This window comes from Vulpes lagopus, chromosome 7, assembly GCF_018345385.1.
Source record: "Vulpes lagopus strain Blue_001 chromosome 7, ASM1834538v1, whole genome shotgun sequence".
Lineage (NCBI taxonomy): Eukaryota > Metazoa > Chordata > Mammalia > Carnivora > Canidae > Vulpes > Vulpes lagopus.
In genome coordinates this window covers 9399715-9426926 of record NC_054830.1, presented here as the reverse complement: position 1 = coordinate 9426926, position 27212 = coordinate 9399715, and the positions used below count along the sequence as shown (strand labels likewise).

Genomic DNA, 27212 nt, shown 5'->3' with positions numbered 1-27212 from the left:
ATTAGTTAGGGAACACTGTGGACTGAGTTGTGTCCCCCAGATTCATATGTTGAAGCCCTAACCCCCAGTATGATGGCTTTTGGAGATTAGCCTTTAGGAGTTAGATGTGGTCACCAGGGTGGGGCTCTCATGATGGGATTAGTGTCCTTATACGAGGAGACACTGGAGGGCTTGCTCTTGCTGTCTCTTCCATGTGAGGACACAGCAAGAAAGTGACCATCTGCAAGCCAGGAAGAGAGTTCTCACCAGAAACTGACCATGCTGGTCTTAGACTTCCATCTTCTAGAACCATGAGAAAATAAATTTCTGTTGCTTAAGCCACTCAATCTCTGATTTGTGATAGCAGCCCAAGGTGACTCAGCAGATACAGGGTGCTGCTGTGACAGATAGGCCTCCAAATGGATGGCAAGTTAAGCATGCACAATCCCGGGAGGGTGTTCCTGGCCAGCAGATGGCTCTCTTCCTCCATACCATGCCTCAAGATCATGGGGGACAATACCAGCTCCCACAGATTGTTTATGTTTCAGGAGAAGTGGCCCTTGCAAGAAAATAGCTCAGTGCCAGACTCTGGGTTGGACCTCAGAGAGAGATCTTGGGAGTCCCAAGAAACTTGGATTCATATCCCTGGCTTGTCTCCTCCATGCTCTGGGAACTTGGGTGAGCCATGAGCCACTGCATCTCACTCAACTACAGTCTTATCTGTAACATGAGGGAGTAATTTCCCACCTCCTCTGGGACTTGTGTTTAGGTGGAGAGACCTGACGTGTGGCTCTTTTCCTGCCCAATTCAAAGCTTAGTTGTCGATAGGTAAGGCAGGTCTATTCCTTCTGAATGAATTTCCTATGATTATTTCAACTTTAAAAATATTTTATATGCTGTAAAAAACATGCAGTGCTCAAATGAATTTTTACACACACATATATACAATGTCCTCACCATCACCCAGGTCAAGAGTCAAGGAACTTCCATCCCCCCAGTGGGTTGCCAGGTTAAGAAAATTAAAAAATATAGTGAACACCTAGTTAAAATTGAATTTCAGATAAACAGTGAGTAGCTTTTTAAGGTAAGTATATCCCATGCAACTAGGCATCCTGTATTTTATCTGGAAATCTCACCAGTAAGTTCCCTTGTGTTCCATCCCAATCAGCAGCTCCTCAACTGAAGGTCAACAGCGTTATTCTGATTCTCATTACTGTAGAATCATTTTGCCTGTTTTTGAGCCCAACTTGGGGCTCAATCCCAGAACCCTGGGATCATGACCTGAGCCGAAGGCAGACACTTAACCAACTGAGCCATGCAGGTGCCCTGCACATTCTTTTTCATTGCTGCATAGTATTCCCTCATATGGATATTTCACAGTTTGTTTCCCATTTTCTTGTTGATGGACCTTTGGGTTGCTTCTAGTTGGATCTTTATGAACATGACTTTTGGTAGCTATATACAGTCAGGAGTCGAACTGCTGTTTTAACCTTTTCAATTTTCTTCCCAGTGGGGAGGGGGTGGGTAGAGGAAGACATCCACCCACACCAGTGAGTAAATTCAAGTCTTGTAGGGTTACATTCTGGCCCCTACCTGGCTTTACTTTTATTTCCTGAATGAAGGACCTCGAGGCATTTTTGAGTTCCCATGCTCTCTCTCTAGGAGCATCGTGTGTCTTTCCAGTGTGTATGATGAGCCTGAGAAGTTTTAGAGAATGTTTTCTTTTTGCTTTTTTGCTTTGTTGCCATACTTTTACTAATTTTCAGTGGAGATAAACCTGCTTTACCAGTAATTAGCCCCTATTTCGTTGATAGGTGGTGAAGCCCGGTGCCCAGGACAGCTGTATAAATGTCCCTGTCCACATGCAGGGGGTCACAGAAGGCCCCCAGGCTTCTCTGCAGTCCTCTCCCTCCCTACACCTTTCTCAGAGCTCCAGTACCAGCCTATATTAATCACGGCATCTCCAGGCACCATCTGGTTGCCATGGAAACCCAGGCTGGTCCAGGCATGGCAGTAAGGGGTCAGTCCCCCATCTCAGGTGTGGCTTCAATTTGGATTCAGGAAAGCTGTGGATACAGCGATACCTGGGTGCTTTGTAAAATTCTATTCTTACCACATTAACAATATGCTCTCTGTGGCCTCAGGCTTCATGCGGCTTATTTTCTTCTATTTGCTTTTCCCCATTGTCTTCTCTTTGCACCGTCTGCTCATGGAACCTGGCTGCTTCTGGGGGAAGCAAACCCCACATGCTTTGCCATTTCTTCTGTGCTGTGGTTGGGCAAACAGAGAGACGGAACAGCACACCTGGTCATGGGGCCCAGCAGGTGCCAGGGACGGACACCTGGCTGGGAAGAGCCTGTTGGCTGGGGATGTGTTTGTTTCTCATGTGTACACATGGGACAGCTGGGGCTCCGTTGGAAGCGCTCTGCAGAGCACACGGGATGGTGTTGCTAGAGCAGCTGTCCCCCATCCCCACTGCTGCCAGGCTCTGCCTGCCTGCCACAATATCAACATGAGACCCAGTGTTGACCAAGCACTTCCCTGGCCCAGCGCTGTGCTCAGGATGCTGCCTTCCCACAGGTTAGCTCACTGATTGCTCACGATGGCTCTCTGTGGTACTTATCACCACCTCCACATTGTGTAGGAAGAAACAGACGTGGAGGGTTCAGTAATTTGCTGAGGACCACACGGTGAGCTGATCGTGCTGGGGTAGGACCTGGCATCTTCTTTCCCACCATCCTTCATCCCTTCCCTACTAGGAGAAGTCCGGGACCCCAGGCCATTGCAAGGTGCTTGCTGATGTTTTCTTGGGTAGACCCGTTCCTGAGTTTATTCATTCATTCAAGCAAGATATATTTAAGGTAACAGGGACCCAACAGCAATGAGACAGATCAAGATCCTTGCCCACGTGGTGCTGACTTCCTCTGGGGGAGGCAGATGTTATCCGAGGCTGCACATGATGAGCACCGGTCCCAGAGAGTGACCAGCCCCATGAGGAAGCCCGCATTGGAGGATGTGATGGGGAGCGCCTGCACCTGCCCATAGCCCTGCATGATGAAAGGGAGCTGGCCCATCAAAGATGAGGGGAACAGCATTCTAGGAAGCAGGAACAGCAGGTGTGGAGGTGGAGTGAGCTCAGCAGAGACCGGAAATGGTGAGGAGGCCCTTGAGTCTGGAGCTATGAGGGCAAGGAGGAGAAGAGAAAGGGATGAGGTCAGGGAGAGGGGACAATAGGGTGTGGCTTTTATTCCTGTAACTGTGGAACTGTTGACTGCAGACTTTCAGAAAGACCCACCGACTCCACAGCAAAGGGCATGGTGGGAGTTGGCAGTGGGAGCAGGGAAGCCCACTGACCCTGGAGAGGCAGCTGTGAGAGTCCAGGTGAGCCTTGTGGTGGGGGAGGGGCATGCAGTGGTCAGAAGTGATTGGATTCAGGATATATTTTGGAGGTGAGTGAGTGGTTGGGACCCAATGATGCATCTGACGCACGGAGTGGAGGCCAGGAGTGACTACTCTGTGGTTTGGGCATCAGAGTAAACCAGGAAATCCACAGGGTGGGAAGTGGGGTGACCCAGAGCATGTGCTGTAGGGAGGGGTGGGGAATGGAGCATCCTGTCTTGGGGCTGTGGGACAAGCAGGTGGATGTCTCCGAAGATGTCACCTGAGGTGTATGCTTTAGGTTTCGTCTTTCCTGATCTTCCTCCCACCTTCCCGGATCCAAATACACCTTCTGTGGGTGTGGAGAATTTTTTCCATTAAGGTGCTTCCAACTGTGCCTGGTCTCTAGGGTTTTAGCTAAGTGATAGATACTATACAGGACATCCAGTCTGTAAGCAGGATTTTTTTTTTTTTTAAATACTGCCGCAGATATATATATATATATATATATGTATATATATATATATATATTTTTTTTTTTTTTGGCGGAGAGGGGCGACTCCTGCAGGCAGGAATGGAGCCCAGTAGTAGCAAGGCACTAGAATTCACCTTCTGTCCTCAGCTTTATTTCTGTAAAATGGAAAGGAAAATGCCTTCCTTGTGTAGGTGCTTATAAAAGGAACAACAGATTTTTTTTCAATGCAAAGGGAATGCATGTAGGGAAAAGAAGGCTTTGTAAATGCACGATTGTAGATGTTTTAGAGTAAGATTTCATGAGCAAGGATTGAAACTTGAAGGCATCATGATGGGTAGATCTATTAAACTCCATCAGTTAAGAGATTTGGAAAAGACCAGAGAGTAACTGTTGCCTTTAAACTGAACGTGAATTGATCTGCTTAGGAGGGGCTGGGAGAACTCTTTGGATGCTTCTAGCAGGGCGAGAGGAAATGGGGTTTGGGGGGAGATAAGCTTCCATTCCCACACCTGTTTTATTTATTTATTTATTTATTTGCAATCCAGAGGTGGCCTGAACCCATCTCCAACACCTCTAGGTGTTGAGGTGACTTATACAGCATTTGTACGTGAGATTCAGCCTCTTAACCCCATTTCATCCATGCTAGCCTTCCAGTGGGTTTGCTTTTCTCGGACAGATGCAGAGAGGCTAGTGGTGGGGACTTTCCAGGTGGGGAAAATAAGTTTGAGATTGAAAATATGCTGTTGAGTGAGGTGTGCATTCTGAAAGCCATGGACTAGCTCAGTCCAGAAGGAAACAAGCAGAGTCATCTCCATGGTCCTCAAAGTCTCATAAGCTGTGCCTCTCACCTCCCTACCCTCATCTCCTCTACTCTTTCCTCAATCACTCACAGCTGTTAAGACTTCTGCATTGTTCCTTGAGCAAGTCATACACAGCCCTGCCTCAGAACCTTTGCACCTGCTCTTCTCTCTGCCTAGAACATTCTTCCCTCAGATACCCACATGACTCCTGCATCACCTCCTTAGAACCTCTGCTCGTTCACATGTCATTCTCTCAGTGAGGCCATCTCTGACCCCTACTTGTTTATTTAAAAAGATTATTTATTTTTAGGGACCCCTGGGTGGCTCAGCGGTTTGGCGCCTGCCTTTGGCCCAGGGCGCGATCCTGGAGTCCTGGGATCGAGTCCTGTGTCGGGCTCTCGACATGGAGCCTGCTTCTCCCTCCTCCTGTGTCTCTGCCTCTCTCTCTCTCTATCATAAATAAAAATAAATAAATATTTTTTAAAAATAAAAGATTATTTATTTTTAAAAATATTATTCATTTATTTGTTTGAGAGAGAGAAAGAGAGCACGAGTGTGGGGAGAGGAAGAGGGAGAAGCACGCATCTCACTGTGCAGGGAACCGGATGCGGGGCTCAGACCCCAGGACCCTGAGATCATGACCGAGCTGAAGGCAGATGATTAACCAACTGAGCCACCCTGGTGCCTCTCTGACCCCCTATTTAATACAATAACCAGCCCACCCAACACTTCCTGTCACCCTTTATTATGGATTCAATTGCGTCCCCCCCCTTTCATATATTGAAACGCTAACCCCCAATACCTCCGAATGTGACTGTATTTGGAGACAGGACCTTTAGAGAAGTAATTAAAATAAAATTAGGTCATACAGGTGGGCTGTAGTCCAGTATGACTGGTGTCCTTGTAAGAAGAGATTAAGACACAGACTTGCACAGAGGGAAGATCTTGTGGAGGCACAGGATAAAGAAAGCCCTGTACAAGCCAGAGAGAGAGGGCTCAAAAGAAATCAATCCTGCCACCACCTTGATCTTGGACTTGAAAGCCTCCAGAATTGTGGGGAAATAAATTTCTGTGCCTCGAGCCACCCAGTCTGTGGTACTCTATTATGGCTCCAGCAAACAAATACACCTTTCCAGACTAACTTCCACCACACTTTTAGCCTCTGATCTCTATAGTATACTTATTATATTCATCATACATCTGTTTCCCCGGTAGAACGTCTGTTCCACGACAGGAGATTTGTCTCATTCTGGGCTGTGTCCCCCGCTCCCAGCAAGGGCTCTTACACAGTGGCTGCTCCTGCTCACCTAGTGTTTGTTGAGTGAATAAGTAAATGAAAATGGAGCGCAAGAGCCCGGGAGCCTGAGTTCCTCGGAGCGCTATCCGGTACTGAGTCTCCACCCGTACATGTGTGAGTGTCGGGAACCCCGTCCCTTTTCCCCAAAACCCAGCCAGGTGGCGAAGAGCAGGCTCACTGGACAGATGGCCATGTCCCACGTGGATTTCAGTTTTCTGAGTCGCCCTGTGGAGCCCACAGGACTCAGGGACCGGAGGAGAGTGAGCGGGCGGTCTCCCGATGACCCATTGCGCAGAGCGGGAACACTGAGGCGCTGAGCGCATCCAGCGTCGCGCGCTCCGGGGTGCGTCCCTCCACCAGGGAGCGGCGGTTGCCGGGCAGCTCCCGAGAAGCCGCTTCCCGGCCGCAGTTGCCAGGGAGATGCTAAACCCCGCTGGCCGGCCCGGGGGCCGCGTGAGTGGCCGTCCCCGTCCCGGGCGCCCTTCCCTCCCGGCCCGGCGCTCACCCTCCGCCCCTCTCTGCTCTCTCCTCTAGCCGCGCGCTGTGCTGGAGGCCGAAGACCCTGCGAGTTCTGAGCGAGGCCCATGGATGTGGAAGGCCTCCCGGGTCCCGGACCCCATGTTCTCTCCGCGCAGCTATGACGCCCTGCACGACGGCGGCTCGGGGCGCCCCGCCAGCGCCCCGCAGGACGCGCGGGCCCCCCGGATGAGCGGCGGCTGCCAGGCCCCCCCGCTGAAGCGGCGCGGCGGCGTGGTGGACCACCGGGATGTCATCTTGGCCCACCAGGCGCACAAAGTCCACAGCACCCCCCAGGCCAGGAGGAAGGAATGGGAGTGAGTACGCGGGGCGGACGGGCCGGGACGCCCCAGGGACTGGAGCGCACCCCTGGAGCGGGGCGGGCTGCCGACACCTCCCTCCCTTGCCTGCGGATCGCTCCCTGCCCTGAGCCCGCGTGGGCCCCCGCGCAGCCCGGGGTGCGGCAGCAAAGGGAGGACCCTGCCTGCGCCCGGGTCTGTGGCTGTCCCCTCGGATGGGAGGCTCCTGAATCGGGCTGAGAAATGCTGTTTTCCGGGGCAGGAGGGCTGGCCATAAAGTTTGTACTGCAGGTGGTGGTGGGGGGGGGCGGTTGGGGGAATGTGCTGGGTCTGGGAGCTCTGTCCATCCACCATCACCACCCACCCACCCATCCTTCTATCTGTCCATCCATCCATCCATCCACCCATCCATCCATCCATCCATCCATACACCCATCCATCCATCCATCCATCCATCCATACACCTGTCCATATTCCTATCCATCCACTCGCCCACCCATCCATCGTTCCCTCTGCCTATCTGTCCATCCATCCTTCCATAAATAACTGGCGTCCACCCAATGTCTGCAGCTGCGATGCCAGACACCGATCTTCTAATATCCCCTCTCTAGGACTTGCTTACTCTGTCCTCTCCCTTCCGTCTTGAGTCTGTTTATTTCCAGTCTCCTGTTTTCCTTTATTTTCCTTTTGAAAAGAAATTTGATTAGTTCTCTCAGAGGCAGTGAGGCTTCTTTAAGGGGTTAAAACGAGTTATTTCTGCAGACCACTGAAAAGAGATTTTAGGGTAAGGGAAAGTGTTAGTGAATTAAAGAAGTAAAAAAAGTCTTGACGGCCCAAAGAAAATGATCATTATAATTTATAATAATAAGGGCAGCTAATGCTTACTGAGCACCTCCTGACTGATAAACACTTTATTACGATCTTGTTGCCTCATCCTGCTCTGCTGCGTGGTAGATTCTACATTATCCCCATTTCACGGATGAGAAAGGAGAGGCTGGGAGAAGTGAAGTAACTTGCCCCCAGCCTCCCAGCTAGGCAGTGGCAGACCTGGGGTTCAAATCCTGGGCTGTCAGCCTCCAAAACTCAAGCTCTTAACCCTTTGGCCAAAGAGTTTCTACAGCAGGAAGTGGTGGAGATTTACTTTCAAATAACTTAGAAAGAAAGCCAGCCATATCCTGGAGAAAGAGAAGCAGGGGAGGGTATTCAGCATCAGGAGACGTTGGTTACCGTGTCAGTTCCACCAGAACCTTCTTTTTTTTTTTTAAGATTTTATTTATTCATTCATGAGAGACACACACAGAGAGAGAGAGGCAGAGATACAGCCAGAGGGAGAAGCAGGCTCCGTGCAGGGAGCCCCATGTGGGACTCGATCCTGGGTCTCCAGGATCACGCCCTGAGCCAAAAGCAGACGCTCAACCGCTGAGCCACCCAGGGATCCCCCAGAACCTTCTTGAATGCCCAACTTGTGCCTCAGTCTCCCATTCCTGTTGCTTTCTAGGACCATATGAAGATTCTCAGTCTTTATAGCCATGAGCTCCAAACTTCTGAACTCCTACCCCTGCCAGTAAAACAAATACACCTTAAGCACACCGTAACATAGATATTTTTATTTATTTGTCAATTATATAAGTATTCTGCTATATTTATTATATGCCCTATACAATAATATACATAAAATAGAAATGTCAAAAGGATGAGGCACCCGTGGGATACATATTTTTAAGTGGTTTTATTTTTTTTTAATTTAATGGTACAAAACACTTTACTCTCATGCTTTTGAAGTTTACTTTCACTTTTTTGAATCCTGCGTTTGTAAGGGCTCTTTCCTCTGAAAATGTTCAAATATACTAAGTAGAGAGAACAGCGAGTCCCCCACATACACATCACCCAAATTTAATAATTATCGGAATTTTGCCAGACTTACATCATCCATCCGTTTTTGTCTTTCTTATTTTCTGAGCTATTTTACAGCAACTCCCCGACCTTGTATGATTTTACAAGCTTCAGACGACATCTCTAAACCACACAGACATTTTCGTACTCGTATCACATTGGCAGAACTAACAATGGTTTTTAAAAATATCATCTAACTTCCGCTCCACATTCAGGTGTCTCCGCTTGTCTTTTTACAGCTGATTTCTTTGAATCGGGAAGATCTCTGTGTTGCATTTGGTCATTATATCTTTTTAAAAAATATACATAATGTGGAATTTACTCTTTTAACCACTTGTGAGTCCAGTTGGGCAGCATTAAGCCCATTCATATGGCTGGGCAGCCTCAGCACCGCCCATCTTCAGAACTCTTTGAACTTTGCAAAACTGAAACTCTGTCCACATGAAACACTAATTCCCCACAAACCAGCCCCTGGCACCCGCCACCTACTTTCTGACTATCAAAGTGGCTACTCAAGGGACCCCACATAAGTGGAATCCTATAGCATTTGTCTTTTTGCTCTTTTACTTATTTTTTTAAAAGATTTTATTTATTTATTCATGAGAGACACAGAGACACAGGCAGAGGGAGAAGCAGGGTCCCTGAGGGGAGCCTGATATGGGACTTGATTCCAGGACCCCGAGATCACACCCTAAGCTGAAGGCAGATGTTCAATCATTGAGCCACCCAGGTGTCCCTCCTTTTGCTCTTTTAGCATAATGTCCTCAAGATTAACTCGTGCTGGCAGATATGAGAATTTCCTTCCTTTTTAGGGCTGAATAATATTCCAGTGCCTGGAGGCACCACATCGTGTAGATCCATTCGTCTGTTGAGGGACGCTTAGGTTGCTTCCACCTTCTGGTGATTGTGAATAATGCTCCCGTGAACATAGGTGTATAAGTGTATTTTCTGGACCCTGCTTTCAACTCTTCTGGGTGTGTTGCTGGATCCTGTGGTGATTCTGTAAGTGTTCAGTAGTCTGTAACAGCATTTTCTCCCTGTCCACCCTTTTTACTATCCCATTGGCTCACAGAGGAGGCCGGATCAGTTGTCCTGTATAATATGCGTTGTTCTGAATCATCAGTTTGGGAACTTTATTTCTGCACATCCTAACTGTTAACCATGCAGCTCTGCCCGTCTATGGGAATCCCACTCAGGAGAAGTCTCCACCGAGGTGAAGCGGACCAGAGTGATTGCGACTCCACATCTCAAGATGTCTTCATGAGAATTTTGAACGTTTTTTGGCCACAACTCCTGATAGGGATTGGAGGACATCACCACCCTTTCTGCTTCATCCTGGGACCTATGGAGTCCTGGTGCCAGGAAGGGACTGAGTCTCAGCTCTGCCATTTCTCACTGCTCCTTTCTGTCCCGGTTACTATTTTCCTTGACCCTTGCTTTCCAGGCAGAGATCTTTTATGGCTACGTGTCCCTGTTGCCAGCCCTTATCCCAATCCATCAACCCATTTACACGGGGCTGTGCAGACCCGGGTATATCACTCTGCTTATTAACCTCCTTGCCTGTCTGTCTTGCCCACTGGAATGTTCCTGGCAGGGATGCTTGTCTGTTTCATTCAATGCCATGTCCCCAGCATCGGAGACCCAGGCTAGTAGCCAGTGGGTGCTCAGTAAATATCTGTTGAAGGAACACACCGGACGAGAACGAGTCATGGCTGCTGCCAACTAGCTCGGTGGATGCAGTTCAGCCAGAGAAGCTCAATGCTTGTCCTTGTTTTATATGAAGCAATAACAGGGTGGGAAGGTGGAGTATTTGCTTTTGCACTTCCCCAAATGTACTCCCTGAGGTGCCCCAACCCGTTTTGGAGGTTCTTGCACCCCGAATTGTGGGGCGGAGGAAGTGTTCTTACTTTCCCGCCATTCTCTCCTGCATATTTTTTCTTACTCTACCTTCCGCCCCTTCCCTCCTCCCTTCCCTCCGTCTCCCCCTCTACTTCTTTCTTTTACCAATATTTAGGACACCCTCTCTGTGTCCAGCTCCATGTGGGGCCTTGGGGCTCATAAGTCAACAGTCAACTCTCATGGCAATGACATTCTCCACCCAGCAGGAAAACCCAACATGAAATAAATGGTGACCAGCAGGAAGAGCGCCTGTCTGCTGAAGGGCTGTGCTCTGGGGAAGTGGGGGGACTGCCCCCACCCACCCAGGGCCTCCTCAGGGAGGAGGATCTCCAGGTTAGTTCTCATCCTGTGCCAGCAAACCCCTGCAGGGCCTCCTGAGATGCACATCTCCATCCAGCAAGGCTCGTGGGGCCTGGGATTCTGCGTTTCTTCCTAACAGGCTCCCACTGTGAGACAGGGACCTGGGTCCGTGGAGCGCGGTCTCCGCGGCCAGGTTTTTCAGTCATCACCACTGTCACTGTCAGAAAACAGAGGGCCCGGGTGGGAGAACGCAGGGCGGGGAGAGGAGAGCCAAGCAAACTGCAAGGAGAGCTGCGAATAATACTTATTATGCTGTGATGATAGTGATCATAACCAATATTTATGGAGCACTTACTATCTGCAGGGCACGGCGCCAAGCCCTCTCTATACATTAACTCATTTCATCCTCATCACCACGGTTATAAATAGATGGTGCAGAATGGCATTATTTTCCAGTGTTTCTGTGCCCCGCGTGCACACAACAAGCCGCGTGCACACAACAAGCTCGTGGAGCTGCCCGAGCAGGCGCTGTTATTACTATTGCTATGAGTTTGCTCCTTATGCAGATGGGCAAGCAGGTCTCGGGGGTTACTGAGGCCATCTGGGGGCTGAGTCAGGGATGGGGGCAGGATCTGAACTCCCAGGCCAGAACAGGTGTTTTCTAGGGCATGGGGGCTCAGGCTCAGCCATCCTGCAGGCCACCAGCCGAGGCTGAATTCAGGACCAGCCTGAATTGTCCCGGTCCCCAGAGCCTGAGCTGAGAGGAGGGGACATGCCAGGGGAGGAAGAAGGCACCACCAATTATTCTAGTGAATCAATTTTCTCATTTATTCTTAGCTTCTCCCCCGCCCCTTCCTTTCGTCTTCAGTGCCCAATAGAAGAGTTCCATGGTTTTCAGTGGAAAATTAGGATTATTTAAGATTATATGGGACTGTTGGTAAAGTGACTAATGCCACTGGTCCCCAAGGAGACCAGTGTTTAACCCACATGTGACCTCAATGGTTGTTGAGATGGATCTAGATTTTCTGTGGCTCATACCTTACTTGGGTCAAAACCAAAGTCTTCCTTAAGGCTATCAAGGTCCCATGTGATCTGCCTGTCACTTCCTGCTTTCACCTCTTCCCATTCTCCCCCTTACTCACCCTGCTCCAGCCACCTGGACCTCCTTAGTGTTCCTCAAACACATCAGGGCACTCCTGTCTCAGGACCTTTGCACTGGCTGTTCCCTCTGATTGGAATGCTTTACCCCGACACCCATATGGTTCCTCCCTTGCCTCCTTCTAGCCTTTACTTAAAGGTCACCTCCTCAGCGAGCCTTTCCTCACCGCCCTGTTTAAAGTTCAGCCTCTGTAAATATCTATTCCTTCTGCCTTGCTTTATTTTTCTGATGAGCACTGATGACCAACTCATATGTATTATACATTTGGCTTTCTGTCTTGTTTCTTATTTGTATTCTCTCCACTAGCTCCCTGAGGGAAGAGATTTTTGCCGGATTTATTCTTTACTGGGTCTCTAGCTTCAGGAACAGAGGTCAGCAAGCTACAGCAAGGGACCTGCATCTGACCAGACACCTGTTGTGTGGCCCACAGGCTAAGAAAAGCTTTCCCGTGTTTAAGTGGTTGAAAACAAAATCACAAGAAGAGTGATAGCTCTTGACATATGAAGTTGTAGGAAATTTAAAATTCAATGTGCATAAAGTTTTATTGAAAAGCACCCTGGTTGGTTTCTACACCTCTTGTCCCGTGGCTACTCCTGTACCACAGTGGTGGGGTCGAGTCTGGAACACACTGGCCTGCAAAGCTGAAAATAGGCCATTTGTAGGAGTTAATTGGGCCTCCAGGCTGGAACAGCCCGCTTAGGTGGTGGCGAGGCCGATACCCAGGCCGGGGGAGCCCGGTTCTCCCCTGAGGTCTCCTCGCCCGCCTGAGGCTCCCACAACTAACCACCAGGTGGCGCTGTGGCTCCCCAGCCGGGCCTCCCCGGTACCCACGTCCCCGTCTCCCCTCCTCTGGCTCATCCTTCCTTCTCAGTGTTCTGAGAAATGGAAGGCACCCCCAAAGCGAGAATCCAATTTATCATACGATATTCCATCATTACGTACATGGTAATGTCTTTTTTCACGCACAGAGGGCTTGTAAAAAAATGAATCGGGGTGGGGGGAACTCGGGGTTTGCGGGGCTCCCAGAGGGATGAGAGCTTCAGGTGGGTCCCGGGGTCAAGTGTGGAGCCCATCTGGCCTTGGGCTGGGGTGTTGTTGAATACCTGGCCTGGCACATCCGAACTCTGCCCCTCACTGACTCTGTGACTCTGGGGGAGGGGCATTCTTTTCTCTGTGCCTCAGTTTCCTAGTCTGTAAAATGGGGGGTAATCACATTCGTTTCTGGAATTTCTACAAGATGAAATTTAATTCTTCATGACATGGCAAACTGAAGCTTAAAACAATGCAGGCAGGTAGTGAGCCTTGATACAAGTTTGCTCTAGTCCCAGGGAGGGTAAGTCTTTAAGCACTTGGAGGCCTTAGTTTACAGAGTTTAAAAAAAAAAAAAAAAGAGAATAGCAGGTTGTTTAGACATCACAATTAAACCAAACTCTGACCTTTAAAGACCTGCTTGGAAATCGGAGCACTTTATTTCCTTCTTTTTTAAGGGAGGCAGTTGGACAATTCTAGCCTACTTGATATTTTAAAAAAATATAGGTCTGGTCCCAGGGAGTTTCTTTTTCAGTGCAGCTGGCTGGTTTTTAGTGCAGAAAGACCCTCCTTTTGTCCTTTGAAGCAGTAGCAGCTTTGGCTGTGGCCAGCCACAGAAGGCCTGGGGAGCATCCCGCCCCCAGGGTGTCCTCCCCCTCCCCCAGTGGTGCTCCTCCCCCATCCCTTATGATCTATCAGGTTTTCCACACTAGTTTTTAGAATCCAAGCAGCTTGTGAACAAACGTCTCCCCAGAGTTACTTTCTTGCCCACTGCTGATTCCTGTCTTTTTTCCTGCTTCCATCACTCCAAAAGTCTGTCCTTTCAACACCCCAAGGTTCTCTTGATAGTGTCTATGCACCTGTGCTCTCCAGGCCTGCACTGCTCCCCCCCCCCCATGCCAGGGGGAGGGGAGGGTCCATGGATTTCATCTCTGAATGAACTTCCACCATGACTGCTCTCAGTTTGGTCAAGTCTCACTGGCCTACCTTCTGTCCCTGGCATTTTCATGTGATGTTTGCACCTCAGGGCCTTTGAATGCCCTTGGCATGGCTGGCTCCTTCTTGCATTCTAGTCTCAGCACAGATGTCAGGTCCTCATACAGAACCTACTACCCTGGCACTGTGGATCACATCACTCTGTTCATTACCTGCAATTGTGTATTTCCTTCTAAGTTGGACTGCCGGCAACATGAGGGCAGGGTTTTTGTCTTCCTTGACCACTGCAGTGTCCCCAGTGCTTAGAAGGTGCCAATGTTTGTTGAGTGAATCCATCCCTGGGAACTAGAACATCTATGTTGATGATCACTCTGTGTCTCTGGCTTGGAGACTGCAAGTCTCTTCGAGCCAGTGAACATAATTTTCTCTTCAGTTCTCTGTCCAGGGCCTCCTCTGGTTCCAAGTCCTGCATGGTGGACTCAGGGGGGATCTGCTTGGAGGAGGATGCAGGCATGCAGACAAGTGACTGTACACATCCCAGGGGGTACACAGAGACCAGTCCTCATTTATCCCACAATCACCATGGGCCCAGCCTTGGGCCAAGCAGCTTCAGGTATGAGCTCATGGGGGGGGGGTCGTCACCCCAGCACCCATTTCACAGAAGAGGCCACTGAAGCACAAAATGGAAAATGATGAAGACAGTGGGGGCAGAACCAGCTTTGGAACCCAGATCTGTCCAAGTCCAGAGCCCACACTCTTAATTCTTTTTCTTGCAAATTCATGAACTTGGAAATACCTGGCACAGTAGAATGAATGAATGAGGTGTGATCATTAAGCTTTTCCCTGCCTTTTATGCAAACTCCATGAAAGAAGATCCTTTTCTTATCAATCCTTGAATCTTTGGCATTGCCCAGCACAATGCTTTGTGGGTAGAAGACACTTGGTATCTGTTGAATGCGGCTGTGTTAAGTCTAAGACAGGTTCCAAATGAAATCTATAAAATCTTGAAGGTGAGTGTGGCACACATAACCTGTCCTCTAAATCTGCTGCTAGAATCCACTCAAAAGAGGCCAAATGGGATAAAATAAAATGAAATGATTTCCCACCTTCTACCATTTTCAACTTGTCACAGTCCCTTAGGGAAGGGGGGCAGGTCTTACGATCTCCGGATGAGCCCAGGGCCACAAGTCAGATCAGTGACAGTGCAGTTAAAACAACAGTACCACCTTCCCCGAAAATGCCACCTCACAAAGCAAATCTGGTCCTCTGCCATCCGAGAAGACTGCTCTTGCCTGTTTTACATTCTTCTGGAGGGCTCCAGATGTTATACAAAGGACAGATTTGGAGGCAAAAGGAGTGACCTTCAAGTCTTAGCCCATCCCACTAGAGCTGGGTGACCCTGGGCAAATGCCACAGGCTCTCTGAGCACTGAGGGAGATCCTGGTGCAGAGAGTCTGGGAATGCACATTGACATGGCAGGGCTCAGATAACAGGGTCTTGGAGAAAAAGTCAGCCTGTCTTTCTCTCCTGTGGTCTGGGGATAGCCTGGGAAGTATGTAACATGTAGCCTCTCCAGTCTGTGTCTTAGGTCAAGGGATTCTGAATAAGAAGCCTGCGCAGCTTAGGAACTCTGGAGCTGTCATGCCTGGATTCACACTCTGGTTCTGTATGTGTTATGTGACCTCGGGCAAGTGACTCCACTAGCAGCCTCACTTGCCTTGTCTATAAAATGCAGAATAGACAGGTAGGTGTCTGGGTGGCTCAGTTGCTTAAGCATCTGCTTTCAGCTCAGGTCGTGATCCCGGGGTCTTGGGATCAAGCCCATCCGTCGAGCTCAGCAGGAGAGTCTCCCTCTCCCTCTGCCCCTGCTTGTGCGCTCTTTCTCTTGTTCATTCTCCCTCTCAAATACATAAATAAAATCTTTAAAATAAAATAAAATGCAGAATAGAATAGCACTTGCTTCTTAGGGTTATTACAAGTATTAAACATTTGCAAAATGCTTAGCATGGTGCCTGGCACATTATAAAATGTTACAGGGGCCCTAAGGCAAATAAAATGAAGTTCCCACTCACGCGCCTAGCTGTGACTTCCAGAAAGGCATAGACCTTATCCTTTAGATTATGCATCGCCAGGGGTTAAGCGCATAGTAGGTGGCCGGTAAAGGTTAGACAGCAGCTGGATAAGAGACTGGAATGAATTTGTGGATAAGAGATGAAAATCTAACCTCTAATATAAAAGGCCAGATAGTGGGTGCTTTCAGCTTTGGGAGTCAGGTGGTCATATGGTCTCTGTAGCAACGGCTCAACTCTGCCTTTGGGATGTGAAAGCAGCCATAGGAAATGTGTAAATGAATGCCTGTGTACCAATAAAACTTTATTTACAGAAAGAAGCAGTGGGCCGTATTTGGCCTGAGAGATGTAGCTTGCTGACTCCTGCTCTAAACTATAGTAAGAAGTTAGTGGGGACAAAGAGAAGATAATTCATATGGTGCTTTCTGGAGAGATGATGATGTCAAAAGCCAGCAGGGGTGGCTAAAGCCTTGAATTGGAGGGTCTATTTACTTTTGTTGTTTATTAACATTTATTAAGCACACGTGATGGCCATCATTGTAATAGGTATTCTGATACCTTTTAATCTTGAAGAAAATCTCAGTGAGGATCTTTTTTAAAAAATTATTTATTTATTTATTCATGATAGACATAGAGAGAGAGAGAGAGAGGCAGAGACACAGGCAGAGGGAGAAGCAGGCTCCATGCCAGGAGCCCGACGTGGGACTTGATCCCGGGACTCCAGGATCACGCCCTGGGCCAAAGGCAGGCGCCAAACCGCTGAGCCACCCAGGGATCCCCTAGCCACCCAAGGATCCCCTCAGTGAGGATCTTTAATTACCTTTCCTTCTTTTTAAAATCAGGAAACTAGAGCCCAGAGTTGTTAAGAAACTTTCCCAAAGTCACACAGCTCAGAAATGACCTTCCAGCTCAGCTGGGTCCATTTCCAAAAATCTTTCCCTTCAGGGCCAGAGGAGGGCTGGGACCTTCTTTCAAAGCTGTTGTTTACATGTTCACAGCTGCCCCCAAATGCCTCTAAGAATGGGGAAGCATCCGAAGGATGAACGCAAATAAATTAGATTTTTCAGAAATGTGTGACTGAGATTCTTGACAAATTGTCACGGTGCCTATGTATTGGGCCTGTTGGTGAGCACTCTGGAATGTTGTGGAACACTTCAGTTCCTGCCTCAAAACATGGATGCTCCATTTAAAAGAGGCTTCATCAGCATCCCCCTGCCCCGCCCCGGGGCTCGGTGGTTGAGTGTCTCCCTTCCACTCAAGTCGTGATCCTGGGGTCCAGGATCGAGTCCCGCATTGGGCTCCCCTCAGGAAGCCTGCTTCTCCCTCTACCTATGTCTCTGCCTCTCTCTCTGTGTGTCTCATGAGTAAATAAGTAAAAATCTTTAAAGGAGGCTTCATCAAAGAGAACCGTGCTGGAGAGCTCCTTGGGTTTCTCAGTCCTGGGATGTGGACCCTTTCTAATATTTTCTTTCTCAGTCTTTTCCTGACATTACAGCTTGGTTGGTTCCTACAAGGGCAGCCAATAGGCTGACCTATTCTCTTTAGATCTGTGTCGGTGGTCTCCAGTCCCGAGTCAGGCCTGTGTGCCTGACTGACCTCAGCAGGTGAGCAGCATAGTGGGGGCTTGGATTTCTTTGCAGTGGGAAAGGTTTCTGGTAATGGTGTGTCCACGTGGCTTTAGTTATCGCACTGGATAATCTGGCAGCCCTGCATCGCCCCTGTTAACAGGACCTGTTAAAGCACAGATATCATTGGGCTCACTAGAGTTTCTGATTCAGCAGGTTGTGGTGGGACCTGAGAGTCTGTATTTCTCAAAAGCTCCCCAGGATGCTGTGGGGTCCACACTTTGAGAAGCATGGCTTTAGGTCAGTGGCTCCCAACTTTGGCTATGCATCAGGATCAGCTGGGAGGTTGTAAAAACCCCATTGCCCCAGCCATCCATACCCCTATTACTTCCCACTGTGGAAGTGGGGCCCAGGCATTGGCATGTTCAAAGTTTCCAGGTGATTCTAACATGTAGTCATGCCTGAGAACCCATCACAGGTCATTGTTTCTCATTTTACCTATGATATCCTCAAAGGAGGGCCCCAGGTTTGCACACAACTTGGAAATGTAAAATTCACTGGAGGATTAAAAAAATAATGTCTAATCCATTCTTAAGCCAACACGGAATTATTCTCATATGATTCACGGTTTGGATTCTTATTCTTTTGGCTTCGGTGATCTCTTCTCTGTGTATTCAGATATTCAGCTGGGACACATTGGTACAGCTCATTGTTAAAATATTAAAATATTTCCACACCAGTTAGTAAATAGCCTGGAGTTCCTCCCTCCACCCACCCTCCCAGCCCCTGCCCAGTGAGCTCCCTCACCCACCAGGTCCCTTCCCACACCTCATGATGATCTGCACTCCAGGGGGCGGGAGTGCCTCTTGCTGGTTGTTAAATATTTAAAATTTTGCCCAATGCTTTTGTCCTGTATGGGGACCTTGACTGTGGAAGGGAATAGGTAGGAAACCCCTGAGATATCAGTCCGCGCTGGTTACCTTTGAGGCCCTCCCTTGTCCTGCAAGTCTCCTCCAGCTGGAGATTCAGCTGCTCTGAGACACATTTGTGACCCAGGAATCTCTGGGGGGGCCTAGAACCTAGAACCCTAAATGCTCCATGAATTCTTCTTTCCGCTCTTGGGGAATAGTCAGTCAAATAGATCCTCCAACCTCCATGTCCTCCTGTTTGCTACCCTCAAAGGCACCTTCCTCCCCCTGCCTTTGGGCACAGCTAGTATAATTTCCTGAATGAGTTTCGGATTTCCTAAGAGACAAGAAGGGTGTTGCCTTCAAAGAATATTTCTTCTGAGGCAGGAGACCACAACTTCCTGTAACAGAGAAGGCTGTGTTGGCAGAGAGGCCTGAGCAGAGTTATGGGGCAGGCATGGGTGGGAGAGATAGTCTGGGGAGTCAGGGGTGGGTCATAGGGATGGTGAGGAGGGTTTCCTGGGGCAGAGGATGGGGAGTGGGGCTGGAGAAACATGCCATGGGGAGGGAGGGGATCAACAAAGATACCCCCATGTGGACCCCTTTTGCAGTCCAATGAAGCACAGGGACCCCTTTTCAGAATTTTGTGTTTTTGCATGCATGAACTCAGGGGTGCCTGGGTGGCTCAGTGGGTTTAGTGTCTGACTCTTAAGTTCAGCTCAGGTCATGATTTCAGGATCCTGGAATCGAGCCTTGTGTCAGGTTCCACATTCATTGTGGGGTTGGCTTGAGATTCTCTCTCTCTCCCTCTCCCTCTGCCCCTCCTCCTCCCCTTTCTTTGTTTCTCTAAAATAAATAAATAAATCTTTAAAAAATGCATAAACTCAAACACACAGTAGACCAATTATAGTGAAAATGAGTAACCCAAACACCTGAAGCATCGGGCTTGTCATACTCTTACAAATATGCTTCTTTTATAACAGGTGAAAACTGAGTTCTAGTGGCAGGCCTCACAATTTCCAGGTAGTGATGGGAGTAAACGATATTTCAAGATTTCTGCAATAATTATAATGTGACATAAAAATGTGTTTTCTGTTGATGACAAAGTCACAGGAGCTCCTAACACTGTTAATACTATTGCAATTTTCCCCCCTCCATTTATAATTTCAGCTAGAGGTGGTGACAATGAGGATGTGACTTTTTTCCCCCAAAGTCACAGACTCTCTGAATTAAAAACAAGTTGAGTCCTACTTCATTTAGGGAATGAAGGGAGATGTGAGTTCAGAGGGAACTCTGAGGTTTCTCTCTGGGGAGGCTCAAAGTAGAAATACCCAGGAGGCTGTAAGAAGTTAAGAGTGTAGAACAGCATGGGGAGGAGGGGGTGGAAACAGAGCCTGGAGGAATTGTGAGAGCAGAGTGGTTAACCTGTGGGCTCAGGAACGAGAGTGCTGGGGTTCAATTATGTAACATATGTAATTATGGTGTGTCAACAGCACCCCACTTCTAGTACCAAATCCAGACTCCTTCAATTACTGGACCAATCCCATGTGCCTCAGTTGGCACATCTATAAAATGAGGATGACAATCGCATAATCTAGGGTGATGGAGTAATGTGTCACCAGGACAGGAGTGTCTTAGAAAAGGTCGTCAGGGATGGCCTGACTGGTGAGCTGGCATTTGAGTCTAGTCCTGAATGAGGTGGATGAGACACCCATGCAAGGTTCTTGGAGAAGGAACTTCCAGGTAGAAAGAACAGGAAGTGCAAAGGCCCTGAGGCAGGAGCATGTCTGGTGTGTTTGAGGACCAGCTAAAGCAGCTGGTGTGGCTGGAGCAAGGTGAGTGAGGGGGGAGAGTGGTGAGAAATGCAGCTGAAGGAGTTGGTGGGGGTTAGTTCCTGTGTTATATGTCAGAGATAAGGATGAATACTTCCCAGTCAGTGCCCTCAATGAAGTCCAAGACATAGCCATAGACTGGTCCAATGAGGTAAATGCTTTAAGACGGGTATAAACAGAGGGATTAGCCACAGTGTTCTAAAGGACTCATGGATAAGCCGGAGATCATTCCAGAACAGAACAAGAACAAAGATTCATGATCCTTGGAGCCACCTGGAAGAACCAGCTAAGGAGGTTACAACTGCATCGTGAAAAGCAAGGAGGGGGGGGTAGCATTCCAAGAAGGAGAAAGGGATCCACGGCATCAGATCCAACGGAGAGATCAAGTAGTCAGAGATAGGGAAGAAATCAGGGAGCTCCAGGGGAGCAAAGGCTGTGAGCCACTCCTCCTGGGTCGTGTGGAGTGAGGGGAGGTGCGAGAGCAGCCTCTCTGGTCCTCCTAGTCACTGCGTCCTCATAATCAGGACATGGGAGTCATGTTTTGACTCCTCCCTTTCTTTCAATACTGGGAATCGGTGCATCACCGAGCATCTTCTGTTCTTGCTTGGAAGCGTCTTGCTCATCCCACATTGGTGGGCACCTAGCGACGCCGCTTTGGACACGAAGTGCTGGTTTTCATCCGTCTCTCTGCCGGGACGGACCAACCTCTTTGCCGCCTTCTCAGACTGCTGCTTCCTCCTCCTACTTAGGAATTCCGTTCTTCGATGCTGCCGAGTTTTCTTTCTTATTTTATGATAGTCACAGAGAGAGAGAGAGAGAGAGAGAGAGAGAGAGACAGGCAGAGACATAGGCAGAGGGAGAAGCAGGCTCCATGCACCGGGAGCCCGACGTGGGATTTGATCCCGGGTCTCCAGGATCGCGCCCTGGGCCAAAGGCAGGCGCTAAACCGCTGCGCCACCCAGGGATCCCCCGTCAAGAGTTTTCATCAGACATTTACCCTGCTCCTGTGCCGTCCCAAGCACTGGGTAAGGAGTCAAATAGTGATTGTTGACTATTTTGCAAGCACGTCCTGTGCAAAGTCAGCTTGGCCCAGGTTTTTCCTTTTGGGGAGTTTACGATCTGATGGGAAGAGCAGTTAGGAAGGTGGAGATTATCATAGGTACTAGTGATATTCACCATGGTGATCTGGCTGGGTCTCTGCCTCCACCTTGAGGATGGAGTGGCCTAGGGGTGGCCATGTGACTCATTCTGGGAAATCAAATATGAGCACAAGTGACCCGAGTTATTTCTAGGCGGGGTCTGGAAAGCCCATATTCCCTTCCTCCTGCTGTGACGAGATGGACTTCTATCATCCTGGGTCCAGATCCTTGCCTCCTCCTGCTCCCATGTTGGACATGGGGCAGGAGCAAGACATGAACGTCGGTTCTGTGAAAGCCACCGGGGTCGGGGGTCGTCTGTTTCAGCAGCACGACTGTGCCATCCCGACTCTGAACGCAGCGTTCGTGACTTCCCCAGATACTGCATGCTGGTGTCTGCTCTGCTGTGTGTGATCACATTCTTCCCTTCACTTCTAATTCCTTCCCAAATACTATTGATTCTTTTAAAATAGCTTCAGTGAAGCCTCTTATGAAATGTTCATAACATTTACAGTCCCTGCATCACTATTTAACACCTAATCCTTTACTGTGGCGCTTATTGCTTGTTTCTCTCCACCTACATCCCAGGACACCAGCCATCTGTGGGCAAGACTTTGGTCCGTCTGTTGTACCCCAGCATCTAGAACATCCAGGGAATCAGTAGGCATTCAGCAAATAATTTTTTAAAGATTTTATTTATTTATCCCACAACTGTGAGATCACAAACTGAGCTGAAACCAAGAGTTGGATGCTCAACTGACTTAGCCACCTAGGTGCCCTTTCAGTAAATATTTTTGGATGAATGAAAAGATAGAGGATAAATGAATGGGAGCTTTTATGGAGTTGCTTTTGAATCCTACTTATGGTCGTGCACAGTGTAAAGCATATAAATCATATAGTAGGTGCTGGTTAAATGGGTGACCTTATGGCTTTTCCCCAGGACTACAGACTTTTTTTTTTTTAAGATTTTATTTATTTACTTGAGAGAAAAAGAGAGAGAGAACAGAGGGAGAGGGAGAAGCAGACTCCCTGCTGAGCAGAGAGCCTAATGCTGGGCTTGATCCCAAGATCCCGGGATCATGACCTGAGCCGAAGGCAGATGCTTAAGCGGCCGAGCCACCCAGGGATTCCAGGGATGTAGACTTTTTAAAAAAATATTTTATTTATTTATTCATGATAGACAGAGAGAGAGAGAGAGAGAGAGAGAGAGAGGCAGAGACACAGGCAGAGGGAGAAGCAGGCTCCATGCAGGGAGCCCGATGCGGGACTTGACCCCGGGACTCCAGGATCATGCCTTGGGCCAAAGGCAGGCGCTAAACCACTGAGCCACCCAGGGATCCCCGGGATGTAGACTTTTGAGCAAAGACTTTTGTTTGGAATTTTAGGCTGAGACTTGCTATTAAATGATAAGATGATTATGGGGTCGTATAAAGAAAGTACTGTCTGCAAGTGGGTAACATGAGTGAGTCTGAGAAACATGGGCAAGGAAAATTGTGTCCAGAGGGTTCGGGATAGGGGGTGGAAAGGCTACCACTTTGGAATCAGAGGTATTGATTATGAAGCTTTTGGCTGCAAGTAACAGAAAACACAACTTACACTTTAAAAAAATTGAAGTATAATTCATATAACATAAAATTAAGCATTAGCCATTTTAAAGTGAAAATTCAGGAGTGTTTAGCACATTCACAATGTTGTGCCCCCTCTGTCTAGTTTTAAGATATTTTCATCATCCAGAAGGAAACCCTATAGTCATTATTGTTTTTTGTTTGTTCTCATAATTGTATGAGGGCTTCAAGCACAGTTTGATCAAGGATCCAGCTTCCTTTGTTTGTGATTCTCTTATAATTCTCCTCCTCTGGTGTTGGTTTTGTTCCAGGCTGGCTTCTCTCGGGTTTCTAGATGGTTGTTACCCAGTTAGCATCTAGGAAGAGGGAAAGACTGGGATGCTGTCTTGAGGGCAAGAAGTTTCCTTTCCAGAAGACTTTGGTAAACTTCTCCCTGGGTCATATTGACCCATGTTGGCTCATGCTGCCCATCAGCAAATGAATTGCTAATGAGATTAAGGTAGATGGTAATACACCTAGATTAACCAACTGAGTAGCTTGGCTCTGGCCCACTGCCTGAGATGACCTAGGATTGTATCTCTACTCCATCATCTCAGCTGTATGATTGCACATCAATATCTCAACCTTTCTGAGCCTCAGTTTCCCCAGCTGTAAAATGGGTACTTGTTCATAGAGCTCTTAGAAGGGTAAAGTGAATGACGAATGTAAAGCACTCAGCACAGTTCTTCTCAGAACAGACAGCCCAGTGGATAAAAGCATTAATAATAGCTGTCAGCTGCTACTTAGCACAACTCGGGGGGCACCATTTACCTAGACCATGTATGTGATGGTGCATTCTGGAGTTGCTTTCCAAGGATTAACTTGTGTCGCCTTACAACACAGCCATGAGTTAGGCATTAGAGGCATTCCCTGTTTTACCCATGGGGAAACTGAGGCACAGAGCGGCTACATCACTTACTCTAGGTCACACAAAGTCCAAGTGGCATTTGCATCCTAGCATCCAGACCCCAGATCTTGTTCCACTGGCACCACCGGCATTTGCTGGCCACCGATCTCAGCCCCCGGCATTTCATGTCATCTGTTACAGAAACCCAAGGGGGCAGAGACCACTGATCCCATTGATAGGCGCATTGACGAGCCATCCCACACTCCCCCAGCAGGTCAGTTGCAAGCGTTGGGATCCATCCCACGTCTGCCTGACTCCAGCGTACAGCCTGCTAACTAACCCCCATGCCAGGTGGCGCTGAAAGTCCCCGCACCCACCTGAGCTCCCGAGAGACATCAGAGATGGGAATCAGAGTCATTATTGTGATGGTTGCAAAATATTGTAGTGAGTGGGTTTCAAACACTGTAAACAGGTTTAGTCCTCTTCCGTTCCTTTGCAAAGAGGCAATTTACGAGCTGAGGAACTTAAGCTAAATTTAACTAACCAGAGCTGGTGAGCTACTGCTAGCCCTTGAGGAGGTGCTGCCTTGGCTGAATCAGATAAGAAGGGTGGGGAGCTCTGGGGGCTCTCCTGAAAGCCCCTTCCCTCCCGCCAGTGGGTGGGGGTCCCGAGGCAGGTCTCTGGGTGCGCCAGGTGTTGTGGGATCAGAGGTCAGAGACACCCTGGTTGTGGTCTTTGCCAACAGAGCTGGCAGGGCTGAATAATAGAAGGGGCTTCCTCTTGATCTGTACCTGAATTGATCTTTTCTCTCTCTGACCCTCCCTCCTTCTCTCTCTCTCTCTCTCTGTTTCTGTCTCTCTGTGGTCTTCTGTTTCTCTGTCTCTGTCTATCTGAATTATTCTCTTCCTCCCTGGGTGTCCCCCGCTCTCTGGGTCTCTCTGACTCTGTTTCCCTCTGTCCTTCTCTCACACTCACACATTCATACTTCTTCCCCTGCCCCCTTTGAGCCACCCCCTGGTGTTGCTGCTCCATCTGCATGACCAGGATGCCATCCTGTCTGTGGGTTGGGCACAAGCATGGAAGGGAAATTCTCTGCACTCCCCAGTGACAGGCGGGAGCTGCGAGAGGGTACCTTCCACCAAAAGCATGTATCTTGGTGGGTTCCCTGAGAGCAGAGCCCAAGATGGGAAATTCTGGGCAAGGGATTTATCAAGGGGGTGTCCTCGGCAGAGACCTCTAAGGCAGTCCTTCTCAAAGTTGGCTGCACATTATAATCACCTGGGGAGGATCTAAAAAATCCGGATGGCTGGGCTTCACTCCTTACCAATTAAGTCAGAACCTCTGGGGGTGTTTCCAGTTTGAGGACCTGTGGTCTACGGAAAATGAGGGAAGTGAGAAAGAGCAGGGGAAGATGCGGACTAGGATGGGGGTTCAGCCAGAGTTTGGCCCCTGCCTGATGCCAGTGGTGGGGGTTGGGGGGGCCCTGGAGCAAGAAGTGCACCAGAGAACCGATCCTACCCGGGGCTGGGCACTGGGCTGGGAGCCCCTGGCAGCCCAACCCAGAGGAGTCTGGGGATGGGTGCTCCACCCCAGTAAACAGGGGCCAGGAGCCTCCTCTCAGAATCTTTTTTTTTCTTTTCCTCTCAGAATCTAAAACCAGGTTGGATAATACAGGACCCTGGATATTCCAAGGTTTACATTTCTGCTTGGGATTCCATACCTTTCACTCTCTACATGGTGCAATGTTGGGTTGCTATTACAATCAAACTAGTAATGATTAGTGTCGAATGTCCATTATGATTAATATTGTCATTATTAGAATAACCAATGATATGATAGCAATAATCATAATAGGGGCAGCTGAAACCTAGCAGTTCAGAGAATGGTCAGTGTGCCCAAACGGTCTGGGTTCGAGTTCTGACTCTGCCACTTACTAGCTACGTGACCTGCCCAAGGTCTGGGCCTTGGTTTTCTCATCGGTAAAATGGGGTAGTGATCATATCTCCGTCATCAGGTGAGTTAATACATGTGAAGTGCCTGGTGTGCAGGGGGTGCTAGGAACGTCTTTCCTATTTATTCTCATTCCTATTCTTGTCGCTACTACAAGATCTGTCAAGTTGGAACCTTCCCCGTAATTTGAGATGTATCCTCTGTGCATAAAAGTGGGTAATATATTAATGAATTAAAATAGCTCTCTCCAAAATAACCTTGTTGGATCATGCCTACAACCCGGAATGGTTTCCCTCCCCTCCCTTCCTCTCCAGCAGCGCTCCCACCCCCTCCCCGGGTTCTTAGGAAGATGGTGGCTGGCTCAGTGGGACAGGAGGGCCCATGGAAAGTGAGCTGAGAGCTGTGGCCAGTGCTGAATCCTTCTAATCAAATCTTAGAACGAAAAGCCCTTCCATAGGTTTGCACCCACACAGGTGGTTGTGCCCTGAGGACTTCTGTGTGTTCTGAAGTGGTCAAAGTAAATGCCACCGAAGCACTGCACCTCAAGATACCTGATGTCTGTCATGCTTCCCCCGTATTACTGGTCAAGCACGAAGGCTTGCTTCAGAAGTGGAAGGGCTTTTTCACAAACAGGAAGGACCCAGGAAGTAGAGGAATAAGGTGGAGCCGGATTTGCTGAGGGGTCGACTTGAGAGATGTCGGAGAGAGCGTTGAGTTTGCCACCATCTGCTTTGCTCCCAAGACAAGACAACATCTCCTGGGTGGACAGCCGGACAGCCTCAGTTAAGGGGGAAGTGAGCCCAGGATGGCAGCCTGCACAGATAAGAAAGGGCCCAGCTCCCTTAACCTCTTAGGTCTGACTGAGCCCACTGGAGGGCAGACAGAGAATTTGCAGATGTGGTTGGGGAACCGCTGGCAGCAAACCTGACATCATGGAGGATGCCAGACAAGCCCTGGTTGGGGTGAGGTGAGTGAGGCATTTGCTTCAGGTGCAACATTTAAGGGGCACCAAAAAACCCAGTCGTCAAGGTAATTAATTCAATATTTAAAAAAATTAAAAATCAATGTGAATGGCTGTGATGTGCAAAACACCAAAATTTTAAGTAGGGGCAAGATCAGTATTTCTGATTATTCCCTTGGCTTCAGGCTCCTGTATGGCTTGGCCTGTGTTATGGGTTGAATTGTGTCACCCCCTTAAGCCCCAATGTCCAAGGCCTAACTCCCAGCTCCTGAGAATGTGCCCTTGTTTGGAACAGGGTTGTCAGCAGGTGTGATTAGTGATGATGAGGCTGACCAGAATAGGGTGGGCCCTGCTCCAGTGTAACTGGTGTCCTTAGGAAA

At 48.7% G+C, this 27212-nt stretch overlaps 1 protein-coding gene across 4 annotated transcripts in view; it reads left to right on the top strand.

Moving 5' to 3' along the window:
* CACNA1A (calcium voltage-gated channel subunit alpha1 A) overlaps nucleotides 1-27212 on the top strand; it is a 286336-nt gene that overhangs the window by 8244 nt on the left and 250880 nt on the right. For all 4 annotated transcript variants that reach the window (XM_041762541.1, XM_041762540.1, XM_041762539.1 and 1 more), the window contains exon 3: nucleotides 6464-6762. In XM_041762541.1, coding sequence (XP_041618475.1) covers nucleotides 6464-6762 — 299 coding nt within the window. The remainder of the gene's footprint in view (nucleotides 1-6463; nucleotides 6763-27212) is intronic.